A 23,215-nucleotide genomic window follows, 5' to 3' on the forward strand; every position below is an offset into this window, starting at 1 on the left:
TTCAGTCATCAAGCCTCGCAGGTTCGATTTCTCAACCACCTTGGCTTCAGCTTCAACATTCAGCTAACAAGCCTCGCAGGTTCGGTTTTCCAACCACCTCGGCTTCAACTTCAACATTCAGCAATCAAGCCTCGCAAGTTCGATTTCTCAACCACCTCGGCTTCAACTTCAACATTCAGGCAACAATCCTTATAGGTTTGGTTTCTCAACCACCTCGGCTTCAACTTCAACATTCAGCCATCAAGTCTCGCAGGTTCGGCTTCCCAGCCACCTTGGCTTCAACTTCAACATTCAGCTAACAAGTCTTGCAGGTTAGGTTTCCCAACCACCTTGGCTTTTTCTTCAACATTCAGCCATCAAACCTCACAGGTTCGATTTCTCAACCACCTCGGCTTCAACTTCAACATTCAGCCAACAAGCCTTGCAGGTTTGGTTTCTCAACCACCTCGGCTTCAACTTCAACATTCAGCCATCAAGCATCGCAGGTTCGGTTTCCCAACCACCTCGGCTTCAACTTCAACATTTAGCCAACAAGTCTCGCAGGTTCGGTTTTCCAACCACCTCGGCTTTTTCTTCAACATTCAGCCATCAAGCCTCACAGGTTCGATTTCTCAACCACCTCGGCTTCAGCTTCAACATTCAGCCAACAAGTCTCGCAGGTTCGGTTTTCCAACCACCTCGGCTTCAACTTCAACATTCAGCCAACAAGTCAGGTTCGATTTTACAACCACCTCAGTTTCGTCTTCAACATCAACACAGCCTCGATCTCTTCATCGTTCACCCACGGCAACACATTTCTAATTCCAACTCTGATATAAATATCTACACTTGGACTTTGGGGACTATTATTTAGGGTTCAAAAAATTCTTTCAATTTTTACTTCATTAAAGTCCATGCATTACATGAATGACCATACTTCGACTTGGGGGACTATTGTTGCGTGTTGTCATACTTGGCCAATCCACCTGGGCCAATGGCCCACTCAGGCCAAACCACGTGGCACTCCAGCTGAGGTGGCATATATTGTCGAGGTGGGCAATGGCCGAAGCCCTTCAAGCCGAAGTCTACTAGTCGAGGTGCCTTTTTACCGAGGCTTGTGAACGTACCCGAGGTCCACATGTCGAGGCCCATGAACCGAAGCCATGATGCTGAAACTAGTTGAAAATAGCTGAAGCCCTCAAGCGGAAGTATTGTGTGAAATGGCCGAAGCCCCGAAGCTAATACAGGAGCCTCTGAACCACAAGGGAGTGTCCTCCATGTTCACTTCTCCCAAGAGATCGTCTGCATAAAGATCTTATTCGAATGATTGATGGAACGTTTGCCATAAGCATAAATGTCAAGTCTTGTTACTAGTATGGGGGCTCTGCACAAGCAATAAATGCACTGCAAGCTAGCAAGTCAAACATCATGCCTGATAAGATGTTTAAATCAAAGAGATGAGGCCACATGCTACCTCATCCAAGGGCTCCCATTTCACATATACCACTATAAATACTTCCTTTGTGTAACATCAAAAGGTTAATGTAAGAATCAATATAAAGAACTACACTTTACTCAACTCTCTCTCATTTACTTGCAATACACAAATTGAGTTTATACATATTTACATATACATTTACGGACACCGGTTGGTAATTATTGTACAATCGGATCACGAACAACCCGCCGGATTCCGAACGTCACCGTCCCGCATCGTTGGGCTACTCCCACTCCCTTCGAACCACTCGTTTTAGATCGTTCACGTGTCTTAGTGTGTTGGACATTCGCCCACGTGTGCGGGGTGGGACAGGCAACTGTTGGCAGCACTTTTTGGGGTCAACAGATTCAATCAAGGCAATCCTAAATTCTAAACAATTGATAGCGAGCTCACTTATTGTCCTCTCGACCTAATTGGTACCTCAAAAGACAACAAGAGCTCAGACGAAGAATCTCGTGCACATAAGAACGCTGATATGGCCGCAACTATAGCCAGGTCAATCCTGGCCGTCCGATCAACCGGGGCCACCGCTTCTCTCCTCCTCCCAAGACGGCTATTCTCTTTCTCTGTTTCTAAACCCGGTTTCGTCCGCCCCGGCTTCGAAACCGGGTCCTCCACCCGCTCAGCCACACCCGCTTCCTTATCCCACTCTCTGCAGGTTACTTCTCCTAACTTGACCCGGTACAACACGATCAGATGCCGAGTCAATCGGTCCGGATCTTCTTACTCGCCACTGAACTCGGGGTCGAACTTTGGTGACCGCCCACCCACAGAGATGGCGCCGCATTTCCCCGGATGTGATTATGAGCACTGGCTTATGGTCATGGATAAGCCTGGCGGTGAAGGGGCGACTAAGCAGCAGATGATTGATTGTTATATTCAAACGCTAGCTAAAGTTGTTGGAAGCGAGGAGGAGGCTAAAAAGAAGATATATAATGTGTCATGTGAGAGGTACTTTGGATTTGGATGTGAGATTGATGAGGAGAGCTCAAACAAGCTTGAAGGATTGCCTGGTGTTCTGTTTGTTCTTCCAGATTCTTATGTTGATGCTGAGAATAAGGACTATGGAGCTGAGCTGTTCGTGAATGGAGAGAGAGTTCAAAGATCACCCGAGAGACAGAGGAGAGTGGAGCCTGTGCCTCAGAGAGCCCAAGACAGACCAAGATACAACGACCGAACTCGTTATGTGAGGCGCCGTGAAAATAATAGGTGAAAAGCGATAACAGGTTTATACAAGAACCTAATTGTATGAAATTTCGATGAATGCCTATCATAAATGGGTCTTATGTTGATATTATATTGTCGCTGGATTGTTATGGACTTGTAGGACAAGAATTCTCGTGTCAGTTCTCTACTCATGGAATCATTAATTTGTGGATCTCGAACTTTCTAATTAATATGTGATTATGAGATGATTTTTTTTGAAAATTAAAAAAAAAAGAGCTCAGATGAAGAAGAGCAAACAGGAAAATCAATTATCCCCACGAAAAAAGCACGAAGATCATTGTAATTTTTCGGCCTACAGCCCTGATCAATGAGAGAAAAAGTTTGCTGCAAGTAAAATTATGTGATGAGATACATCTGATCACACAAAAAAGAGCAAGCTATTTTTGTTGGTCAAAGGGCACTATAGGCCAAGGAGAACTACTGACAAGTAATAGGTTCACCTGGTCAACGATTGCATGCATGTGTCTTTGTGTTTGTTAGAGGAAAAGACACACACACAGACACAGAGAACGATACATATTTATAGAAGCACTGTTCTAAAAAGAAGTTCGCCTAGGCATGAAACTTAACTTTGCTGGTTAGACATGCTTTATGATTTTTTACACCTAGGCGGAGTCACCTAGACCCACCTAGGCTCATGAAAGCTTTAAACTTGGCCTTGCTGTCTAACTATACTTAAATCTTTTTAGAACATTGTATGCAAGGTAGTTTAGTGAGGAAAAATGTAGTTTTCACTGAATCAATATCATTAACCCAAGAACACAATAATACGAACAACATATCAAACTACATCAAGCAATATTATTTGACTGGAATCAATGTTACTGATCCAACAGCAGGATAAAGCATGGTCTGTGAAACTCCAGTTTAGGAAAATTAGTGCAAGGGAAAACTAGACATTTAGGAAATGGGTATAGCAACAACTCACTTCCCTCTGTCAAATACCGATTGCAAAGTTCAATGGACAGATATGGAAGCGACAAGCATGGAAACAAAGTCATTGATGATAGATGGCAAGTAAAACTCATCGAGAAATCACACAGTATGTAATTTGATAGAACCCTCTTGGAAAAAGTTTGATTTCCATGAATTCTGGAGATAGACGTAAATGTTGATCTATACAGTTGATCTATACAATGAATAAAACAGCAATTCATCGTCCATGTTATCAAATATATACTAGTTCTGTCAACTTTATACCATGTGTAACCACTCTGACAATTAATTGTTTCTACTACATGTTTAAACTGATGATACGACACACCATTAATATTTATCACTCATAGTCATGGTAAGAGTCATTGCATGGGTAATCGATGAATTAAGATTTAATAGATTGTTTAAATTGAATTTATTACTATAATACAAACTATTTATCATGAGAAGCATTTTTCATTTCTTCAAATTTCTGAAGTTCAATTTCTCAAATAATAATCCGAGATTTTCTCTGCATATGATAACAATAACTGCATGTTACAGTTACGCTATACATAATGATTCAAATCTGTACTTGCTAAATTTTATCGCCCCAAAAAAACCTTAAGTTAAATCTTTAAATGCATAGAACATCGCAAAGTACTGAAAGAATGAGCATCACGATACCACAAATAACAATAGAAAGAATTTGAAATTTTATACTTCTAAATGAACTGTTAATGCATTATTCAACAGTAAATTGTTGAACAGTTTGAGGATGTTATATCATTTATCGGTAGTAAAGGAAGATATATTGTGATAAAGGTTCGTTGAATAAGTGTACAAAAAATTTGAGAAAATTTTCAAACTGATGCAAAACATATTATTACTCACTTGGTAAAGGATTTAAACATAACTTATCTCACTTAAATCAACAGTAGACGAGTAAGCCAATTTGAGTGCTGAGAACACTATATCAGCAGTAAATGTTAGCACAGCTGAGTGCATTATGGAAAGGGCCACATTATCCAGTATCTAAAAGTGTTCTTGGCCTAAGCTTAACCGCGGAAAAGGGTTTGCGGCATTCACAAATATAAAAATTGTCACATAAGCAGCGAGTTAGATACAATTCTATCCACATGAGGCACAATGTTAATGTACTTCAGTTAACTTCATTATCGCGGATTTCCCAGCATAGGATGAAATTGTAGTAAATCGAAACGAACCAAACTCTTGAATCTCCATGTTGAAATCAATGAGAATACAAAATAAATGCGAAAGCGTACCTTGATCCATAGATTTGAGATTTCTGAAATCGATTATGATCTTCCAACTGTTATGTGATTTCTTGAAATCCGTTCTCTGTTGATGGGGACGCAGAAAATTATGAAAGTCACATGTAATTGGGGACCACGACCCATATTAAATGATTAATTATTATCTTTCAATTATTTCAAATTGGCCCCTCAATAATTTAAAATAATTATTCCGGTCTCCACACTTGTTCCCATGAAAATTAATACACATTAGTCCAAAATTAAACTCAATGTATCATCTTATTGACTAAACCTTCAAGATAACATCACACATTTTAATATATACTCGTGTAGACCCATATGACAGAATTTCTCCAACAATCTCCCACTAAGCTATACATGTAATATTACAAATGTGTGCAACTTTATGAGCTCAAATTTTTGTTATCATTGTTAAGGATATTTCCAAACAATCTCGTCCATCAGTCATATTGATGTAGGATCAAAGCGTTTTTCGTCACATTTAGCGTGACTAAATCCATCAATGGTCACGCACACGCATACAACCAAATGACATAGATCAATTATGGGAGTGTAGCATGGAAATTACATATTATGTGATCCGAACATGTCTATTTCCAACTGGTCCAACCTTATTTCTTAAGTGAGATCAATACTGAACATAATAACAGAGTGGAATGGACTGAATACTTTGTTTCTATACAGAAAAATATCAAAATACACAATTGTGTCCAAAATAAACATAAAGCAACGAGAATACAAACTCCCACTAAAACATGATATCGTCAAGAAATACAACACCCATGCGAGCAGTGTGCTCATGAAAGACCTTGGGTGGTAATCCTTTAGTGAGCGAATCCACAATCATGGAGTTTCTTCCAATGTGCTCTATAGAAATCTGTCCACTCTGTACTCTTTCCTTGATAACTACGAACTTAATGTCAATGTATTTTGATTTAGATGAGCTCCTGTTGTTATTAGAATATAGAAGTACCGAGTTATTATCACAATATAACTTTAGTGGTCTTTCTATTCCATTCAGAATGCGTAGCCTAGTGACAAAATTTCGCAGCCATATTCCATGGTTAGATGCCTCATAGTATGCTACAAACTCTACTACCATGGTAGAAGAAGCTATGAGTGTCTACTTGGCACTCTTCCATTAAATAGCTCCTCCAGCTAGCAGATAGATATAGCCTGATGTGAATCTTATACTGTCTTGGCACCTAGCAAAGTCAGAATCGGAGTACCCTATGATCTCTAACTGGTCCGATCTGCTATATGTGAGCATATAATTCTCTGTTCTCTTTAAATACCTCATAACCCTTTTGGCTGCTTTTCAATGATCCATCCCAGGGTTGGTTAAATATTTGCCTAGCACTCCAACAATGAATGCTATGTTCGGACGTGTACAAACATGAGCATACATTAGACTGCCAATAGTTGATACATAGGAAATTTTTTGCATTTCCTTAGCTTCAAGGTCATTTTATGGGCATTGTTTGAGACTAAATTTGTCTCCCTTAGCAACAGAGTTGTCACCTGGTTTACAATCATGCATGCCAAACCTCTTAAGTACTTTATCGATATATCTAAATCCCTAATATAAAAGAAGTGTCACCAAGATCTTTCATCTCAAAATTCTTTGATAAAAATCTCTTGGTTTCTTGCAACATGCCTATATCGTTAGTGGCAAGCAGCATGTCATCAACATACAAAATCAGAAAAATATGCTTACTCCCACTGAACTTGTGATACACATAATCATCAACGACATTCATCTCAAAACCAAATGAGATAATTACTTGATGGAATTTGTGATACCATTAACGGGAAGCTTGCTTGAACCCATTTATAGATTTCTTTAATTTGCAAACCATATTCTTCAGGTTTCCTGACACGAAGTTTTTTGGTTGCACCATATAGATCGTCTCATCAATGTCACCATTGAAAAACACTGTCTTAACATCCATCTGATGTAACTCAAGGTCAAAATGCGCAACAAGTGCCATAATTATTCTGAAAGAGTCTTTCGTTGAAACTGGAGAGAAAGTCTCTTTGAAATTGATGTCTTCTTTTTGGGTAAAGCCTTTAGCCACAAGACAAGCCTTATATCTCTACACATTACCATTTGAATCCCTCTTGGTTTTAAAAATCCATTTCGAACCAATGGGCTAAAAACCTTCAGGTAAGGGGACAAGATCCTAAACTTTATTGTCATGCATAGACTTGTACTCCTTATTCATGGCATATCTACTTTTGAGAGTTAGAACCCTGCATGGCCTGATGGAAATTGATTGGATCATCTTTCACCATATTTTCTTCACGTTCTTAGAGAAATACTACAAAATCATCCGAAATAGCATTTTTCCTCTCTCTTGTGGATCTCCTTAATGACATTGGTTCTTGAGGTTGTTGAGTTTATATTTTTGGAATAATTACTTCATTTTGGATGGAAGGTCCTTCAACATTGTCTCGTTGACGTTCTAGTTGTGCTTGTTGATCAACGACAGGTATAGAAATCGGTACATTGTCAAAAATAATAGTAGGAATCAAAATTGATCCTTTCTCAACTTCTTCCTCAAAGACAATGCTCTAACCTTATTTCTCTCCCCAAACTCAACATCCTCAAAAAATGTTGTGGTTCCCGTTTGACTTAAGTGTGGGATCATAAAATTTATAGCCCCTAAATCGCTCAAAGTAACCAATAAAATAACTACTAACTATTTTGGAGTCCAATTTCTTTGCATGCAGCCTATAAGGCCTCGCCTCAGCTAGACATCCCCAAATGTGAAAATGCTTTAGACTAGATTTCTGTCTGTTTAAAGCTCATAAGGTGTTTTAGCAGCAGCCTTAGTTGGTACTCTATTCAGAATATAAGCTGTAGTCTTTAATACCTCTCCCCAGAGTGATTTTGGTAAGGTGGAATGCCTTATCATACTCCTTACCATGTCCTTCAGAGTTCTCTTTCATCTTTCAGCTACATCATTCATGCTAGGCGATCCTGACATGGTGTACTGTGGGAGATTCCACACTCCTCTAGGTATTTAGCAAATGGTCCTGGACATTGTTCACCTAAACCGTCACATCTGCCGTAGTACTCACCACCACGGTCAGACCTAACGCTCTTTATCCTTTTGTTGAGTTCATTTTAAACCTCAGCTTTAAAAGCTTTAAACATGTAAAGTGACTCAGACTTTTCATGAATGAGATATAGGTACCCATAACGTGAGTAATCATCTATGAATGATATAAATTATTGTTGAACATTCCAAGAAGCCGTAGGGAATGACCCACAAATATTTGTGTGTAACAATTCTAAGACGTTCGAAATTCTGTTAGCACCTAATCTCCTTGTTTTGGTCCGTTCTCCCTTGATACAGTCAACACATCAAAATTCATGAAGTTAAGGGAATCCAAAATACTGTCTGACACAAGTCGCTCAATTCTAGTTTTTGAGATATGACCTAAGCGCTTGTGTCATAATTTTGCTGCATTTTCTTTATTTAATTTACGTTTAGTACCACGTGATTCAACATGTAAGGTTTCATTACATAATGCAATTATATCAAACAAATATAGGTTATCATATGCACATAATGAACCAGTACCAATAATATTGGAATTTATTGAAAGACTAAACCGATTGTTTCCAAATGAACAACAATATCCAAATTTATCCAACAAAGAAACAAAAATTAAATTCCTTTTAAAAGACGGTACAACAAAAGTGTCTTCCAAATCCAAATAATAACCAATTCCCAATAATAACCTAAAAGTGTCTATTGCATCAACTTCCACCGATTTGCCATCACCCACATAGATGTATCTTTTACCATCACTTGATTTTTGGTAGCTCAGGCAACCTTGCATAGAAACACTTAGGTGAGTAGTAGCACCAAAATCCATCCACCAAGTGTTTCTAAGTACTGAAGCTAAATTATTATCAGAATAGACTAAAGTAAGAATTGTACCTTTCTTTGCATGTCATGCATGATATTTAGCACAGTCCTTCTTCACATGTCTAGCCTTATTGCAAGAGAAACAAATTCCTTTATCTTCCTTCTGTTTCTTTTGTCCTGGCCCCTTAAGAGCAGCTTCATATTCCTTCATCTTTTTCTTGCACTTATCCTTAGAAGTGTTTGCCAAGTGAGCAACTTCAGTCCTATCTTGTTTCAGCATTTCTTTCTCTTGCACACAATATGAAATGAGCTCATTTAGAAACCATTTCTCCTTCTAGCAGTTATAATTGACCTTAAATTGATGAACTGTGTAAGAAGCGAGATCAATACCAAATGTACGAGCAAGTCATTAGACAGCTCAAGCTTTAGCCCTTTAAGTTTTGAAGCAATGTGAGATATCTCCATGATGTATTCCCTTATGTTCTCCTTGCCTTTATTCTTCTTTGAAATCAAGCTTTGCAAAAGCGTGATTGTTTCAGCCTTATTGTTTTTTGCAAAACGTTTCTCAATTTCGGTAAGGAACTCCTTAGCATTAGTTATCTCTTCAAATATTGCACCTCTAAAGGCTTCCGGAATGCCGCACTTAATGATCATTAGACTCGTGCGATTTGAATGATTCCACTTCTCAAAATTTCTCCTTTCATCAGGAGAACTTTCTTTCGTAAGAGGAGTGTATTGCTCAATTTGAAGTGCAAGGTCAAGATCCATGCAACCAAGAACAATCAATACGTTCTCCTTCCAATCCTTGAAGTTTGTCCCATTAAGCATGGGAATGGAATTGATATTAGCAGATAAATTATCTGTAGAGAGAACAAAAATAAACAAATAATCATGCTCATATCCATATTAAATGAACAATAAATTCAAATAATGGTAAGTCACATCTCAAGATACCTAGTGTAACATTAATACCAAGTCTTTGGACAGTAATATTAATTGCTAGTGGTACTCTCAATACAGTAATCAAACATTGACAACAACTCCTGTCCAATAATGAAATCATCTTTGGATTGATTTATTATTCACATGGAAACCTTATAATTGTCACACATTTACCACCGTAGGTGTGTATGTAATTTGACCAAGTATTAACCTTCCTTTGGGTTGGTTAATACCCGCATAAAGAAATACACACATAACATCTAAACATTTCAAACAAACCAATCTATACAAAAGATGTCACTTTGGTGACATATTGTTTTAATTAGTTTATTCAAAATGTTAGATAACCTTAATTCATTATGTATGATTTACCAAATTATTCGAATTTGATTGTTTCACATAATTAAACCTTAATTATTTCTCTTAAAAGAGTCCTTAGTATTATAATTAGAGAAAGAGAGTCATTAATTTTGTATCTTTAGATGCCTTTAGAAACTTTAGGGACCTAAGGGTTAATAATTCAAAACTTTAGGATCAAGATTTGAAAAATTTTAAAACTTGGGGGGGCAATTTTAATTAATTATAAAGATTGAGGGCTTTAATTGCAAATTTCAGAAATTTAATGGCCCAAATTAAATAATTTTCAAAATTTAGGGGCTGAATTATTAAACCTATAACCTTGAAGGTCCAACTTGGATGGATCAGAAACATTAGGGACTAAAATGTAAATTTTTATTTTGAAAAAATAATTAACCCTAATTTGAAATTGCAAGCAAGGGCCTGAAATCCCAAAATCCACCCAAACTGAAACTTTTGTATTGCAGCGCTGACTGCCCAATAACTATAATTTTATTTTCATCCATAAATATTGCATATAGCCGTCGGCCAGAAGTGGTTTTTTATTTTTATTTTTTTGTGAATATACAAGTTACCCACTTTGGTGGATCTCGAACCAATCTAAGTACACAAGCCATAATAATCTTTAAAGCTTTGAATTCTATGCGAAGAAATTCATTAACTTCGATTCTGTTTTCTTCCGAAATAGTAAACAAATGCAGAGACAGCCACCAATTCATTCATAATTGAAATCTTAAAAATGAATGGAACTACTCAACGGTTGTAATTATGAATCATATTCAATACTTTAAATTATCTCACATGGCAACCATCAATTCGGACTTTGAAACCAAATTATGCTACCAGAAGCTTTGATCCATAAATTAATCAAATGGGCAAAATACAATCAGCCAAGCAGAATTGAATAGCCTAATATACGTTTGACATTTTAATTGCATCAACAATTTCCCAACTTGATCTCAAAACATTTAACCCAAATCTCAAAGAACAATCATGAATAATATGCCAAAAACGTTACCCAAGTCTTAAAAAATAATCACAAATAATCTTCCAAATGATTTTCAAATTCAACAAATACATATCCAAATAGTCAAATTTGAAAATCCTTTCAAAAATATTGCAAGATCATTCAAAAAATTAATGCATAATATAAAACTGTAGTAACATTAAATCTTGCAATTTCTCAAAGAATTCAACAATGGAGTGGCTGTGATACCACTTGTAGTAAATCGAAACGAACCAGATTCTTGAATCTCCATGTTGAAATCAATGAGAAAACAAAATAAATGCAAAAGCGTACCTTAATCCATAGATCTGAGTTTTCTGAAATCGATTATGATCTTCCAACTACTATGTGATTTCTTGAAATCCGTTCTTTGTTGATGGGGAAGCAAAGAATTCTGGAAGTCACGTGCAATTGGGGACCACGACCCATATTAAATAATTAATTATTATCTTTCAATTATTTCAAATTGGACCCTCAACAATTTAAAATAATTATTCCGGTCTCCACACTTTGATTCCATGCAAATTAATACCCATTAGTCCAAAATTAAACTCAATGGATCACCTTATTGACTAAACCTTGAAGATAGCATCACACATTTTAATATATACACGTGTGGCCCCATATGACAGAATTTCTCCAACAGAAATATAATTTCTGAATTCAATACCTTCTTTCCACAGATGACAACTCCAGCCTCTCCTTGAATTACCATGTACTTTGTTCCTCCAAGATGTAGGCCTGTTGGTGCCAGATGACTAGGTTCGTTGAAATCAGTGGTAATGCCATTGATCTCCTATTGCTTGAACTGCAATCCCAAAAACAAAGGAAAAAAATTGTGAAAATTCCGAATGTAATTAAGGACCAATATAAGAAATTACTCAGCATAGTAAAGGGATTATGCATTAGCAGAACATGATAGCGATTTTATGATTGTGGGGAATAAATAATTGAATCCATTGATACGATTATCAAAATCCGTATTTACATCAGTGATGTATATAACAGGAAAATCGACTGGAACCACAAATCTGCATTAGAGTAGAAAAGAAATAGATTAAATTACAAAAAGATTGCCGCTTAAACTTTTAGATTACATCGAACGATGAAAAAGAGAGAGAACCTGCAGGAAAGTGTGCTCTGAGCCCAAACAGAACCGCCATGGCCAACGATGGCGATGGTAGTGAGACGGTGACCTTCATGGCCCTCAATGTCACACATCAGTGATCATCAACATATGTTTGCCACGACATCTTCGAAAATTTCAACTCTCAGAAACAATTTGAAACTTCTTTTTTTCTTATTTCGCTTGAATTTTTAAAGCTTATTCTTGCAATTTGGATTATGTGTTTGGAGTTTATTTGAACTAGTGAGAGAGTGAAGAGGACACGCACGTTCCTCTTAGGATCGTACAACATAGCTTAATAGTCGACATTCATGTGAATGTCCTGTTGGAATAATTAATAATTTCATATGTGGGCTTCACATTTAATTGCAAATTTTAAGGGGTAGATGTATGGCTCATAATGATATTTGCGTTTGGGCCAAATTTATTAAGTGATCAATTGTGTCTTTTACACCTTACGGGTTGTAATTAATTTAATGTGGTAATTTAAAATATGTGGGCCGGAAATAAACTCTAATTAGAATTCTAGTCGTAATGGGATGACTCAATTATTTCTTATATAAATGTTAGGTCCCCTCTCCTCTCCATAAGTTTTTTATTGGCTTGCCCCATTGATAACTAATAATTTTGTGAAAGCAAGAAGGGGAAAATTTTGGCTGCTATTAAACTGTCATTTCGTTTCTATGAATTTATTGGAATGTGATTGTCGATTCTTAACATGATTAAAACTAAATATTAACAATTGGTATCAGAGCAGCATGTTAAGATCGAAATCCTTCATGAAACTTTTTTTCTTATCACTTTGAAAAACGTCTTCTGTGCATACATTAAAATAATATGTGTCATTGAATTAATTTGTATTTCCTTCATGTGGTGGAGTAACCCAGGCAGAAATAATAAAGGCAGGAACAATAAATGCTTTCCCTCTCTTTCCTCCTTATATATATATATATATAATGGGTGAACAATAAATGCTTTCCCTCTCTCTCCTCATTATAATTTTTTGACTTTGAAAAAGCAAAGTTCATATAAATTTCAATAAAACCTACTATAGGATTTGGTTTTGTTTGGGTTTGAATAGAAAAATCCTAGTTTTTCACTGTGGGTGGTAGTAGAATTACTTTTCCAATTAAAAGCTTGAAACGGAAAAGTCCCTATTGTTGGAGATGGCTTCCGAATTCCTGTTGTTGGAGATGGCTTCCAAATTCTTACACTTTCCATTGGAGGCTTTTGTTTTTGCATCAATTTTAATTGAAGAATTATGTGGTGTTTAATATGAGTGGTTGAATGTTAAATAAAAAAAAAATAAAATTACAAAAGTTGATCGGCGGTAGCAACATGGTTTAAGCGCCTGCAGGCACCGCCAGCTTGAGCGACACCGGTGTAAGAAAAAAGAAAAAATATATATATTTCAGAAAAATTGGCCAAAAATATGCGAGGGTTTCTTCCGTAAATAACCAATCTTCAAACCCCTGTTTGCAATTATCAGTTGGGGGTCAAATTGTAATTACTTAAATAAGGACCTGCCATGCAATTTTAAATATGAAGGATCTGATTTTAATTTGTGTTTAGTATTAAAATGTAATTTTCAATAAGTGGCTCCTAAATTTGAACTTCTAAACTTTTGACCCTAAAATTTTATTTTTGACTCGATTAAAATTATATGTTGAATAAATAATAAAATTAATTGACGACTTTTGTATTATTTCATTAAAATGTTGTGTATTGCCATTATTTATGCATTAAATTTTATTTTGAAATTTTGTTGCCAATTTCGTCTCTTAATATTAATCACGTATGGATTTCTTATCTTTCATCAATTAATAATCATGATTTGTTGCATAACTTCTGTGATTAAATTTTTCATGGGCATTGAGACGATTCTTATTTTCTTACTAAGAGAGAAATATTTTGAAATAAAAATGGGTGGTAGCTGCCAAAGTGGCACACTCATTTTCATTTTTTTATTTATTCGGTTTTCTCTACAATAAAAATATATATTTTTTTGTCCAACAACTTTTGATTTATTGCATATAATATCTTGCCCAAAGGTGTTATTATATGTAATATTTTTGGAAAATGGCACAAGACGGTTAAGGAGCTTATTTTGGTTTAGAAATTTCCTTCTGTCCAAAGGTGTTGGTGTTTCGAAAATCAGTGTAATTTTGTTAACTGACTAGATGATACATTTTAAGAGTACCTTATAACATATTGTATTGTCGACCCAAATGTGACTTTATGATAATGCACCTAGGCTCTTCTCGTAATAAAATTCATATGTTTTGATTTAAAATACGGATTATCTAATTAATAGCCCATCTTAATTAGTTGGATATTTCATCATTCATTTGATTGCATGCATTACGTTTGGATGATATTGAGTATGATATTTTATGTATAATGTCTCATCTCTTTCGAATCAAAACTTTGACTGGAAATGACTATGTGAGATAGAAACGAAACGTAGAAATAGCATTTGGTCTTTTTGGTTTAGATTTTGCAATGGAGAAAAAGTTTGAGAAACCCACAGATAAAAGTACCATTGAATATGTAACCGAGCATGAAAAGTAGGAAATGGCTAACAAACTCCGTTTGAAAATCATTAAGCGATCGATATCTGATTCCATTCTAGGTGCCATCCCTGATAACGAAAATGCCAAAAGTTTTATGGATGCCATAGGAGAAAAATTTATGGAGTCTGATAAAGCCGAAACTGGGGATCTGATGGATAAATTGATGAGCAAGAAATATGATGGCATAAGTGGTGTTAGGGAGCACGTCATGAAAATGATAAATATATCATCTAAGCTAAAGGCTCTTAACATTCCCATTGCGGAGCCTTTCCTGATCTATCATGTTTTGAATAGTCTTCCTAGCAAGTTTAATCAACTTAAGGTTGCTTACAATGCTTAACGAGATAAATGCAATTTGAATGACCTCATAGCAGTGTGTGCCCAAGAAGAGTATAGGATGCATCGTGAAACTGTTGAAACTGTGCAATTAGTTTTTCAGCCATCACAGAATAAGTGGCCTTCTCATAATCATAAACCTAAGTTTCGTAAGGGTAATAAGTCCCACCGAAGTCAATAGAATAAAAATTTTAGTGGTCCGAAAAGAGTTATAAAGAAAAATGATCAATGTAAGTTTTGCAAAAAGAAGGGTCGCTGGCAGAAATACTGTTTTAAGTTTAAGACTTGGTTGGAAAAGAAGAAGAGTTCTCCAGGTATTCCCTTGACCTTAGTTTGCTTTAAGTCTTCTTTAGTAGATGTGCCTTTGAATTCTTGGTGGTTAGACTCGGGAGCTAGTATTCATATTGCGAATTCCTTGCAGGGGTTCACAAGCAAACGGAGGCCAAGTAAGAATTAAGTAAGTTTGAGCGTTGCAAATGGATTTCAAGTGAAGGTTGAATTCATAGGAGTAGTGAAGTTAACTTTAGAGTCTGGTTTTTATCTTGTTTTGAAAAATACAATTTATGTACCGCAGATGAGACGGAATTTAATTTTTATACCGAAATTTGATGCTTGTGGTTTTACATTTAATTTTGGTAATGGAATGTTTAAGTTATTTAATGATTCTAGTTTGATTGAGAATGACATTTTATGTGATGGTTTATATAAATTATATTTGGCTTCTTTTGATGATGTCTCATGTGTTACCAATGTATCAAAGAAAAGAACTTTAATTCATAAATCATCCTTTATGTTGTGGCATAAGCGTTTGGGTCATATCTCTAAGGATAGAATGGAAAGATTAGTAAAAGATGAGATACTTCTCTCCTTAGACTTCTCTGATTTTGACACCTGTGTAGATTTTATAAGAGGAAAGTTAACTAAGTCTACGAGGAAGGGTTCGACTAGGAGTAATGGAATTTTGGACTTAATTCACACTGATGTCAGTGGACCTTTGCCTTCCACTATATGTGGGAATAAATATTTTATAACTTTCATTGATGATTTCTCACGATATGGATATGTTTACTTGATTAACGATAAATTACTTGCACTTGAGAAATTCAAAGTTTTCAAATTGGAAGTAGAGAAATAATGTGGGAAAAGTATCAAAGTTGTAAGGTCTGACCGTGGTGGTGAGTACTATGGGAAATATGACGAGTCTGGTCAAAATATGGGTGATTTTGCAAAGTTTTTACAAGAGTGTGGAATAGTGCCCCAATACACCATGCCAGGGACACCTGAGCAGAATGGTGTTTCTGAAAGACTTAATCGAACTCTAAAAGATATGGTTAGAAGTATGATGAGTAGAACAAATTTGCCTGAATATTTGTGGGGTGAAGCCTTGAAAATAGCTACGTATATTTTGAATAGAGTACCAAGTAAAGCTATTGAAAAGACGCCTTTTGAATTATGGACAAGACGTAAGCCAAGTTTGGCTCACTTTAAAGTTTGGAGATGTCCATCTGAGGTTAGGATTTATAATCCATTTGAAAAGAAATTAGACCCTAAATCAACTCTTGGCTACTTTATTGGGTATCCGAATAGATCAAAAGGATATAAATTTTACTGTCCAAATAGCGGCACTAGAATTATGGAGTCCATTACTGTTAAGTTTTTGGAGAACGATTTTGGAGATAGTGAGAGTTCCACGTTGAGAGAAATTCTTGTTGAACCTAATCAATTTGTTGTTCCAGTTCCTATCATACATGAAAGAGTTGGTTCTCAACCAATTGAAGTTGTTAATGAAGAATCGAGGAACCAGGAGGAATCTCCAATTCCTCAAACAACGATTGAATCGGTTCCTGAGCCACAAGTTAGGAGATCAAAAAGGGAAAGAAGATCTGCATTGCCCAGTGATTATGTTACATATTTATTGGAGAGGGATTTTAATATTAGGCATATTGTTGATCCTGTAACTTATAATCAAGCATTAACAAGTCCTGAGGCAAATAAATGGATAGCTGCCATGGAAGATGAAATGAATTCCATGGAAAAGAATAAAGTTTGGGATCTTGTTGAACTTCCTCCAGATGTTAATGCTGTAGATAACAAGTGGATTTTCAAAAGTAAATTAGATTCAAAAGGAAATGTTGCACAAAAGAAAGCAAGATTGGTTGCAAAAGATTTCACTCAACGAGAGGGCATTGATTATATTGAAACATTCTCCCCTGTTTCGTCGAAAGATTCTTTTCGAATTATCATGGCTCTTGTGGCACACTACAATTTGGAGCTTCATCAAATGGATGTTAAGACAGCATTTTTGAATGGAGATCTTTCTAAAATGGTTTATATGAAACAACCTAAAGGTTTTGTTGTGAAAGGAAAAGAAAACTTGGTATGTAAGTTAAACAAATCTTTATATGGTCTCAAGCAAGCATCTCGATAGTGGTATTTGAAATTTGATGAAGTTGTGACCTCTCTTGATTTTGTTGAAAATACTATTGATATGCATTTATCTTAAAACCAGTGAGAGAAATTTTATTTTCCTTGTACTGTATGTTGATGACATTCTGCTTGCTAGCAGTAATTTAGGGTTGTTTCATGAGACAAAGAAAATGTTGTCTGATAATTTTGAGATGAAATATCTTGGAAAAGCATCCTATGTACTTGACATTGAAATACATCGTGGCAGAAATCGTGGCTTATTGGGACTTTTTCAGAAAGCTTATATACGACGTGTTCTAGAAAGGTTTAATATGCAAAATTGTGCACCTAGTGATGTACCTATCATAAAAGGAGATAAATTTAACAAAACTCAATGTCCAAGGAATGAGCTAGAAAGGAAATCTATGAAAGTGATTCTATATGTTAGTGCTGTGGGGAGCTTAATGTATGCTCAAGTTTTCACTAGGCCGGATATAGCCTACGCAGTAAGTGTCCTTAGCAGATTTCAGTTTAATCCAGGACAAGAGCATTGAAAAGCAGCTAAGAAAGTTATAAGATATTTGAAGAAAACTGAAAGTTATATGCTTACATTCTATTGTACAAATCATCTTGAGGTGGTAGGATATTCAGATTCTGATTTTGCTGGATGTCAAGGTGATTTGAAATCAACCTCATGTTATATTTTTACATTAGCTGGTGGTGTCATTTCTTGGAAAAGTGCTAAACAGACTCTAGTGGCATCTTCTACTATGCAAGCTGAATTTGTGGCATGTTATAGGGCTACAGTCAAGCCGTTTAGTTAAGAAATTTCATCTCTGGCTTGAAAGTTGTTGATTACATCTTAAGACCGATGACCATCTACTGTGATAATAGTGCAGCAATATTCTTTTCAAAGAATAATAAAAGTTCTGGTGGATCAAAATATATTGACACCAAATATTTGGTTGTTAGAGACAGAGTCAGAGAAGGGCAGATGAAAATAGAGCATATCAATACAGAGGCGATGGTTGCAGATCCCTTGACTAAGGGACTCGCTCCAAAAGTCTTTAAGACATATGTCACTAATATGGGCATTGTGGAAACATTTAATGTTTTTGGTTAGTGGGAGTTATATATATGTAAAGAACTATGTTTTAGGTTTGATACCTTTATGGGGTACGTAGGCAACCCATATGTTTTCAGGTACAGCCCCTTTTGACAATAAAATATTTTTCCCCTATCCATGGACTATTTTGAGCATGCATTTGATTTATGTCTTTTATTATAATATTATTGTGATATTGAGATATGACATGTAAAGACATAAGATGAGTCTCTTTTGGAGACATATGGCTTCATTTTGATTCGAAGCATTATGAGGATCGATATGAGTTAACACAATTTTGATCACATTTGGTGTTAAGTTCATATCACATACTACCACATTAGTTGGAGGATGGGGATCCATGTCGATAAGGATGTTAACATTTGTAGCTATGGAATAGTCTTATATCGCTTAATTGGTGTAATGACTTCCATGTTCGGTGTTAATATTCTTGTTGGACCAGATCATGTTACGTAAGGTGACATCATTGGAGCTATACTTTTGTAGCCACCTATGTAGTTTAACCCGGGTGTTAAAACTTTGTTATAGCAATCAAATGTTTGCCCAAGTGGGAGAATGTTGGAATAACTAATAATTCCATATGTGGGCTTCACATTCAATTGCAAATTTTACAGGTTAGATGTATGGCTCATAATGATATTTGTGTTTGGGCCAAATTTATTAAGTGATAAATTGGGCCTGTTACACTTTACGGGTTGTAATTAATTTAATGTGGTAATTTAAAATATGTGGGCTGGAAATAAACCCTAACTAGAATTCTAGTCATAATGGGACATCTCAATTATTTCTTATATAAAGGCTAGGTCCCCTCTCCTCTCCATAAGTTTTTTATTGGTTTGCCCCATTGATAGCTAATAATTTTGTGAGGAGCAAAGAGGGGAAGATCTTGACTGCTATTATAACTGTTATTCATATCAACAAGGGCTTCCACATGTATGAATTCATTTCTATAAATTTATTGGAATGTGATTGTCGATTCTTAACATGATTAAAACTAAATATTAACATGTCCGCCTTCATTTCGGGCATTCTCAACGCCATACCGGTATTCCTGGTGCAAATCAAGAACTTGTACTTCATCCATTACACTAGAGCATCTCCGAGAAAGATACGGCATCTTATGCATTACATATATAATACTGCTATTGTTCCTCTAAGATGTAGGCCTGTTGGTGCGAGATGACCAGGTTCGTCGAAATCTGTTGTAATGCCATTAATCTCCTCTGGCTTGAACTGCAATTCCAAAAACAGAAAATTGAGAAAACAAAATTGTGGAAATCCCAAATGTAAGGACAAATATAAGAAATTTTTCAGTAAAGAAAAGGGATTACGCATTAGCAGAACACAATAACAATTTGATGATTGTGAGGTATAAATAACTGAATCCATTGATACGATAATCAAAATCCGTATTTACGTCAGTGATGTATATAATAGGAAATTTGACTGGAACCATAAATCCGCGTTAGAGTAGAACAGAAAGATTACATTACAAAAAAAATAAAAAAATAAAAATCGCTGCTTAAACTTTTAGATTACAGCGAGCGATGATAAAGAGAGTGAACCTGAGGGAAAGTGGCACTCTGAGCCCAAACAAAACCGTCATGGACGACGATGGCGGCCGTAGTGAGACGGTGACCTTCATGGTCCTCAATGTCACACATCAAGTGATCATCAACATAAGTTTCCCACGACATCTTCGAAAATTTCAACTCCGAAACAATCTGAAACCATTTTTTTCCTCGCTTGAATTTCAGAGCTTATTCTTGGAATTTGGATTATGGGTTTGAAGTTTATTTGAATTAGAGAGAGAGTGATGAGGACACGCACGTTCGTCTCAGGACCGTTCAACATAGCTTAATAGTTGACATTCATGTGAATGTCCGCCTTCATTTCAGGCATTCTCAACGCCATACCAGTGTTCCTGGTGCAAATCGAGAACTTGCACTTCATCCATTATCCGAACCTAAATATAGGTGAAGTAGGCGATTGCCTAAGCCTAACGCCCCGTTTTGATGAGAACTCAAATTATGTAAAGTTGATTGTAGGGATGAGCACGGTTCGATTTGGGTGGTTTGAGACAAATTTTCAAATCAAACTATATAAAGCGGTTTGAAATTTTCTTAAACCAAACTACTTCGATTTCTAAATCAAACCAATCCAAACCATTTTTTCAGTTTAATTCAATTTAAAACTACGGTTTAACAAAAAATTTTTAATATATATCAAATAAGTTAAATCATAAATAATAGTCTAAAATTTCATGTTAAAACATAAATTGTATTATTAAAAAAATTACAAATCAAAGTTATATAATTATAATCATTATAATGCAACAACATGATATAAATATTTTGAACTCTTAATCGATACTAATGATGTCTATCTGCAAGTGTAAACATGATTCATTTTCTTCATAAATATAAAAATATAGTACATAAATTCATTGATTATAATTAAATGATATATAATAATTAATAAAAGAAAATGAACCCAAAAAAATTCAAATACAATAGTACTTAGCTACTATGACTTTTTGTGAATCATTTAAAATTTCTACTAAATCTAAATATTGGTAAATTACTTTAAGGGAGATCGATAAACTGACAATTATTATAACAAAAAAATATAACTACCAATAAAAATATAAAAATAATTACCAAAAAATAAAAGAATTTTGGTAATCTGACTTAAATTTGAAAAAATTATTAGAAATAAATAAAATGTGCACATTTGAAGTAAAATCTAGATTTTATTGTTTGCTCAATTGTAATGGAGAATCAATGGATGTGATTTAGCATTAGTTGTTCAACACTATAACCAATTTGAGGGTTTTACATTCACAGTTGTGATGACTCATGAATGATTGGATATGATTAATTAATTAATTGAGATGTATAATTGTCAATTTGAGTTTAATTGAATTATGTCTAATATAGATGTATCTTTTTAATTAAAATGTGTTAAGTTTTAATTGGGTTAAATAAAATTTAGTTTATTTTCAATTTTTTTTGGTAAACGGTTTGCAAAGATTGAAACCTAAACCAAACCACTTCGAAGTGGTTTGGTTCGGTTTAAAATGAAAACGTTGACGGATCCACATGGAACCAAACCAACGATTTCAGGAAAACGGTTTCGGTTCGATTTTGCGGTTTGATGGTTTCGTTATTCAGCTCTAGTTAATTGGTTGGTTGAAAAAAATTAAAAATTATATTTATGAAATTATGAAAATAGAACTATCGTATGAAAACATGAGAAACTAATAAAAATTGAAAATACAAAAATCTTTAAAATATATATATAACAACAAACTTATCGCTTACATTTATTTATACAAACATTACTTTCCCTATTAATAATTAAGTCGACGCTTTATCTTATAGACATTCATTTTCTTTTTCTAATTAGACAAAAAGTCTCTTGTCTTTTCCATGTCCAACAATCACCAATCATTATTTTTTCAACCTAACAAGATATAAATTATCTCCCTTTACATTAAAAACATAAACTATAGAGTATATATGTTGTTATTATATTGTTTTGTTTTAATCTCATGATAATAATATTTTTATATGTTTGCTGAAAGTACATTGAATTTAATAATTCTTTATTCTTGTTCATACAGATACTTCTTATTTTAAATTAATTTCTTATAAATTAATATAAAATTAGAATCTCGTTTGTATTTGATCATCATGTTCATTATTTTTTACACTATCTTTTGTAGTAATATTCTCCAATTTTGTACATAAATCACTCAAATGTATATTCAATTTTATTTGAAATAATTACAGTGCAAAAGTAATCATACAAATTAGTACACCACTTTGCCATTGCATTGTAATTCTGTTTGCCAAACTTTACTTATAATTTGTATTGAATGTTGAAATTTGACATTTTGTTATTTTTCACTTCAAATTTTGGGACTTAAGTTGTCTTTGTTAGATTCTTTATAATTATATTAAGCCTCTATTTGGTATCGATTAAAATTCATATTTTAATCTAAATCAAAATCAACAAGTTCCAAGAGTTTAAATCCACATATTTTATCTACTTCTATCAAAATCTACCAAAATTTTGATTTTAAGGGTTGTTTGAGGCCAATATTTCCCAAAAATATGTTTGCTGAAAGTACATTGAATTTAATAATTCTTTATTCTTGTTCATACAGATACTTCTTATTTTAAATTAATTTCTTATAAATTAATATAAAATTAGAATCTCGTTTGTATTTGATCATCATGTTCATTATTTTTTACACTATCTTTTGTAGTAATATTCTCCAATTTTGTACATAAATCACTCAAATGTATATTCAGTTTTATTTGAAAGAATGACAGTGCGAAAGTAATCATACAAATTAGTACACCCCTTTACCATTGCATTGTAATTCTGTTTGCCAAACTTTACTTATAATTTGTTTATTGGTTGAAATTTGATATTTTATTAATTTTCTCTTCAAATTTTGGGACTTAGTTGTCTGTGTTAGATTCTTTATAATTATATTAAGCCTCTATTTGGTATCGATTAAAATTCATATTTTAA

The 23,215-nt window shown here is 34.6% G+C and overlaps 2 protein-coding genes across 2 annotated transcripts; one reads left to right on the forward strand and one right to left on the reverse strand.

The window, feature by feature from the left end:
• Positions 1-1,933: 1,933 nt before the first annotated feature.
• Positions 1,934-2,857, forward strand: LOC111408251 (multiple organellar RNA editing factor 2, chloroplastic-like). The gene has a single exon (XM_023038036.1). It carries the CDS (start codon positions 1,953-1,955, stop codon positions 2,688-2,690), a length of 738 nt encoding a protein of 245 aa, XP_022893804.1. The 5' UTR covers positions 1,934-1,952; the 3' UTR covers positions 2,691-2,857.
• A 6,711-nt stretch (positions 2,858-9,568) lies between these two features.
• On the reverse strand, positions 9,569-20,367 carry LOC111407825 (profilin-3-like). The gene is made up of 4 exons (XM_023037513.1): positions 20,236-20,367; positions 19,837-19,903; positions 11,774-11,844; positions 9,569-9,658 (listed from the first exon to the last, which is right to left on the reverse strand). The coding sequence occupies exons 1-4, from the start codon at positions 20,365-20,367 to the stop codon at positions 9,581-9,583; spliced, it is 348 nt and encodes a 115-aa protein (XP_022893281.1). The 3' UTR covers positions 9,569-9,580.
• Positions 20,368-23,215: the final 2,848 nt, after the last annotated feature.

Source organism: Olea europaea, chromosome 13 (assembly GCF_002742605.1).
Source record: "Olea europaea var. sylvestris chromosome 13, O_europaea_v1, whole genome shotgun sequence".
Lineage (NCBI taxonomy): Eukaryota > Viridiplantae > Streptophyta > Magnoliopsida > Lamiales > Oleaceae > Olea > Olea europaea.

Coding starts and splice junctions, on each gene's coding strand:
- LOC111408251 (XM_023038036.1), top strand. CDS start 1,953: ATGGCCGCAACTATAGCCAGGTCAATCCTGGCCGTCCGATCAACCGGG.
- LOC111407825 (XM_023037513.1), bottom strand. CDS start 20,367: ATGTCGTGGGAAACTTATGTTGATGATCACTTGATGTGTGACATTGAG. Junction 19,904..20,235: donor AGAGTGCCACTTTCCCTCAG/GTTCACTCTCTT, acceptor TTGGAATTGCAG/TTCAAGCCAGAGGAGATTAA. Junction 11,845..19,836: donor TGGTCATCTCGCACCAACAG/GCCTACATCTTA, acceptor TGGCACCAACAG/GCCTACATCTTGGAGGAACA.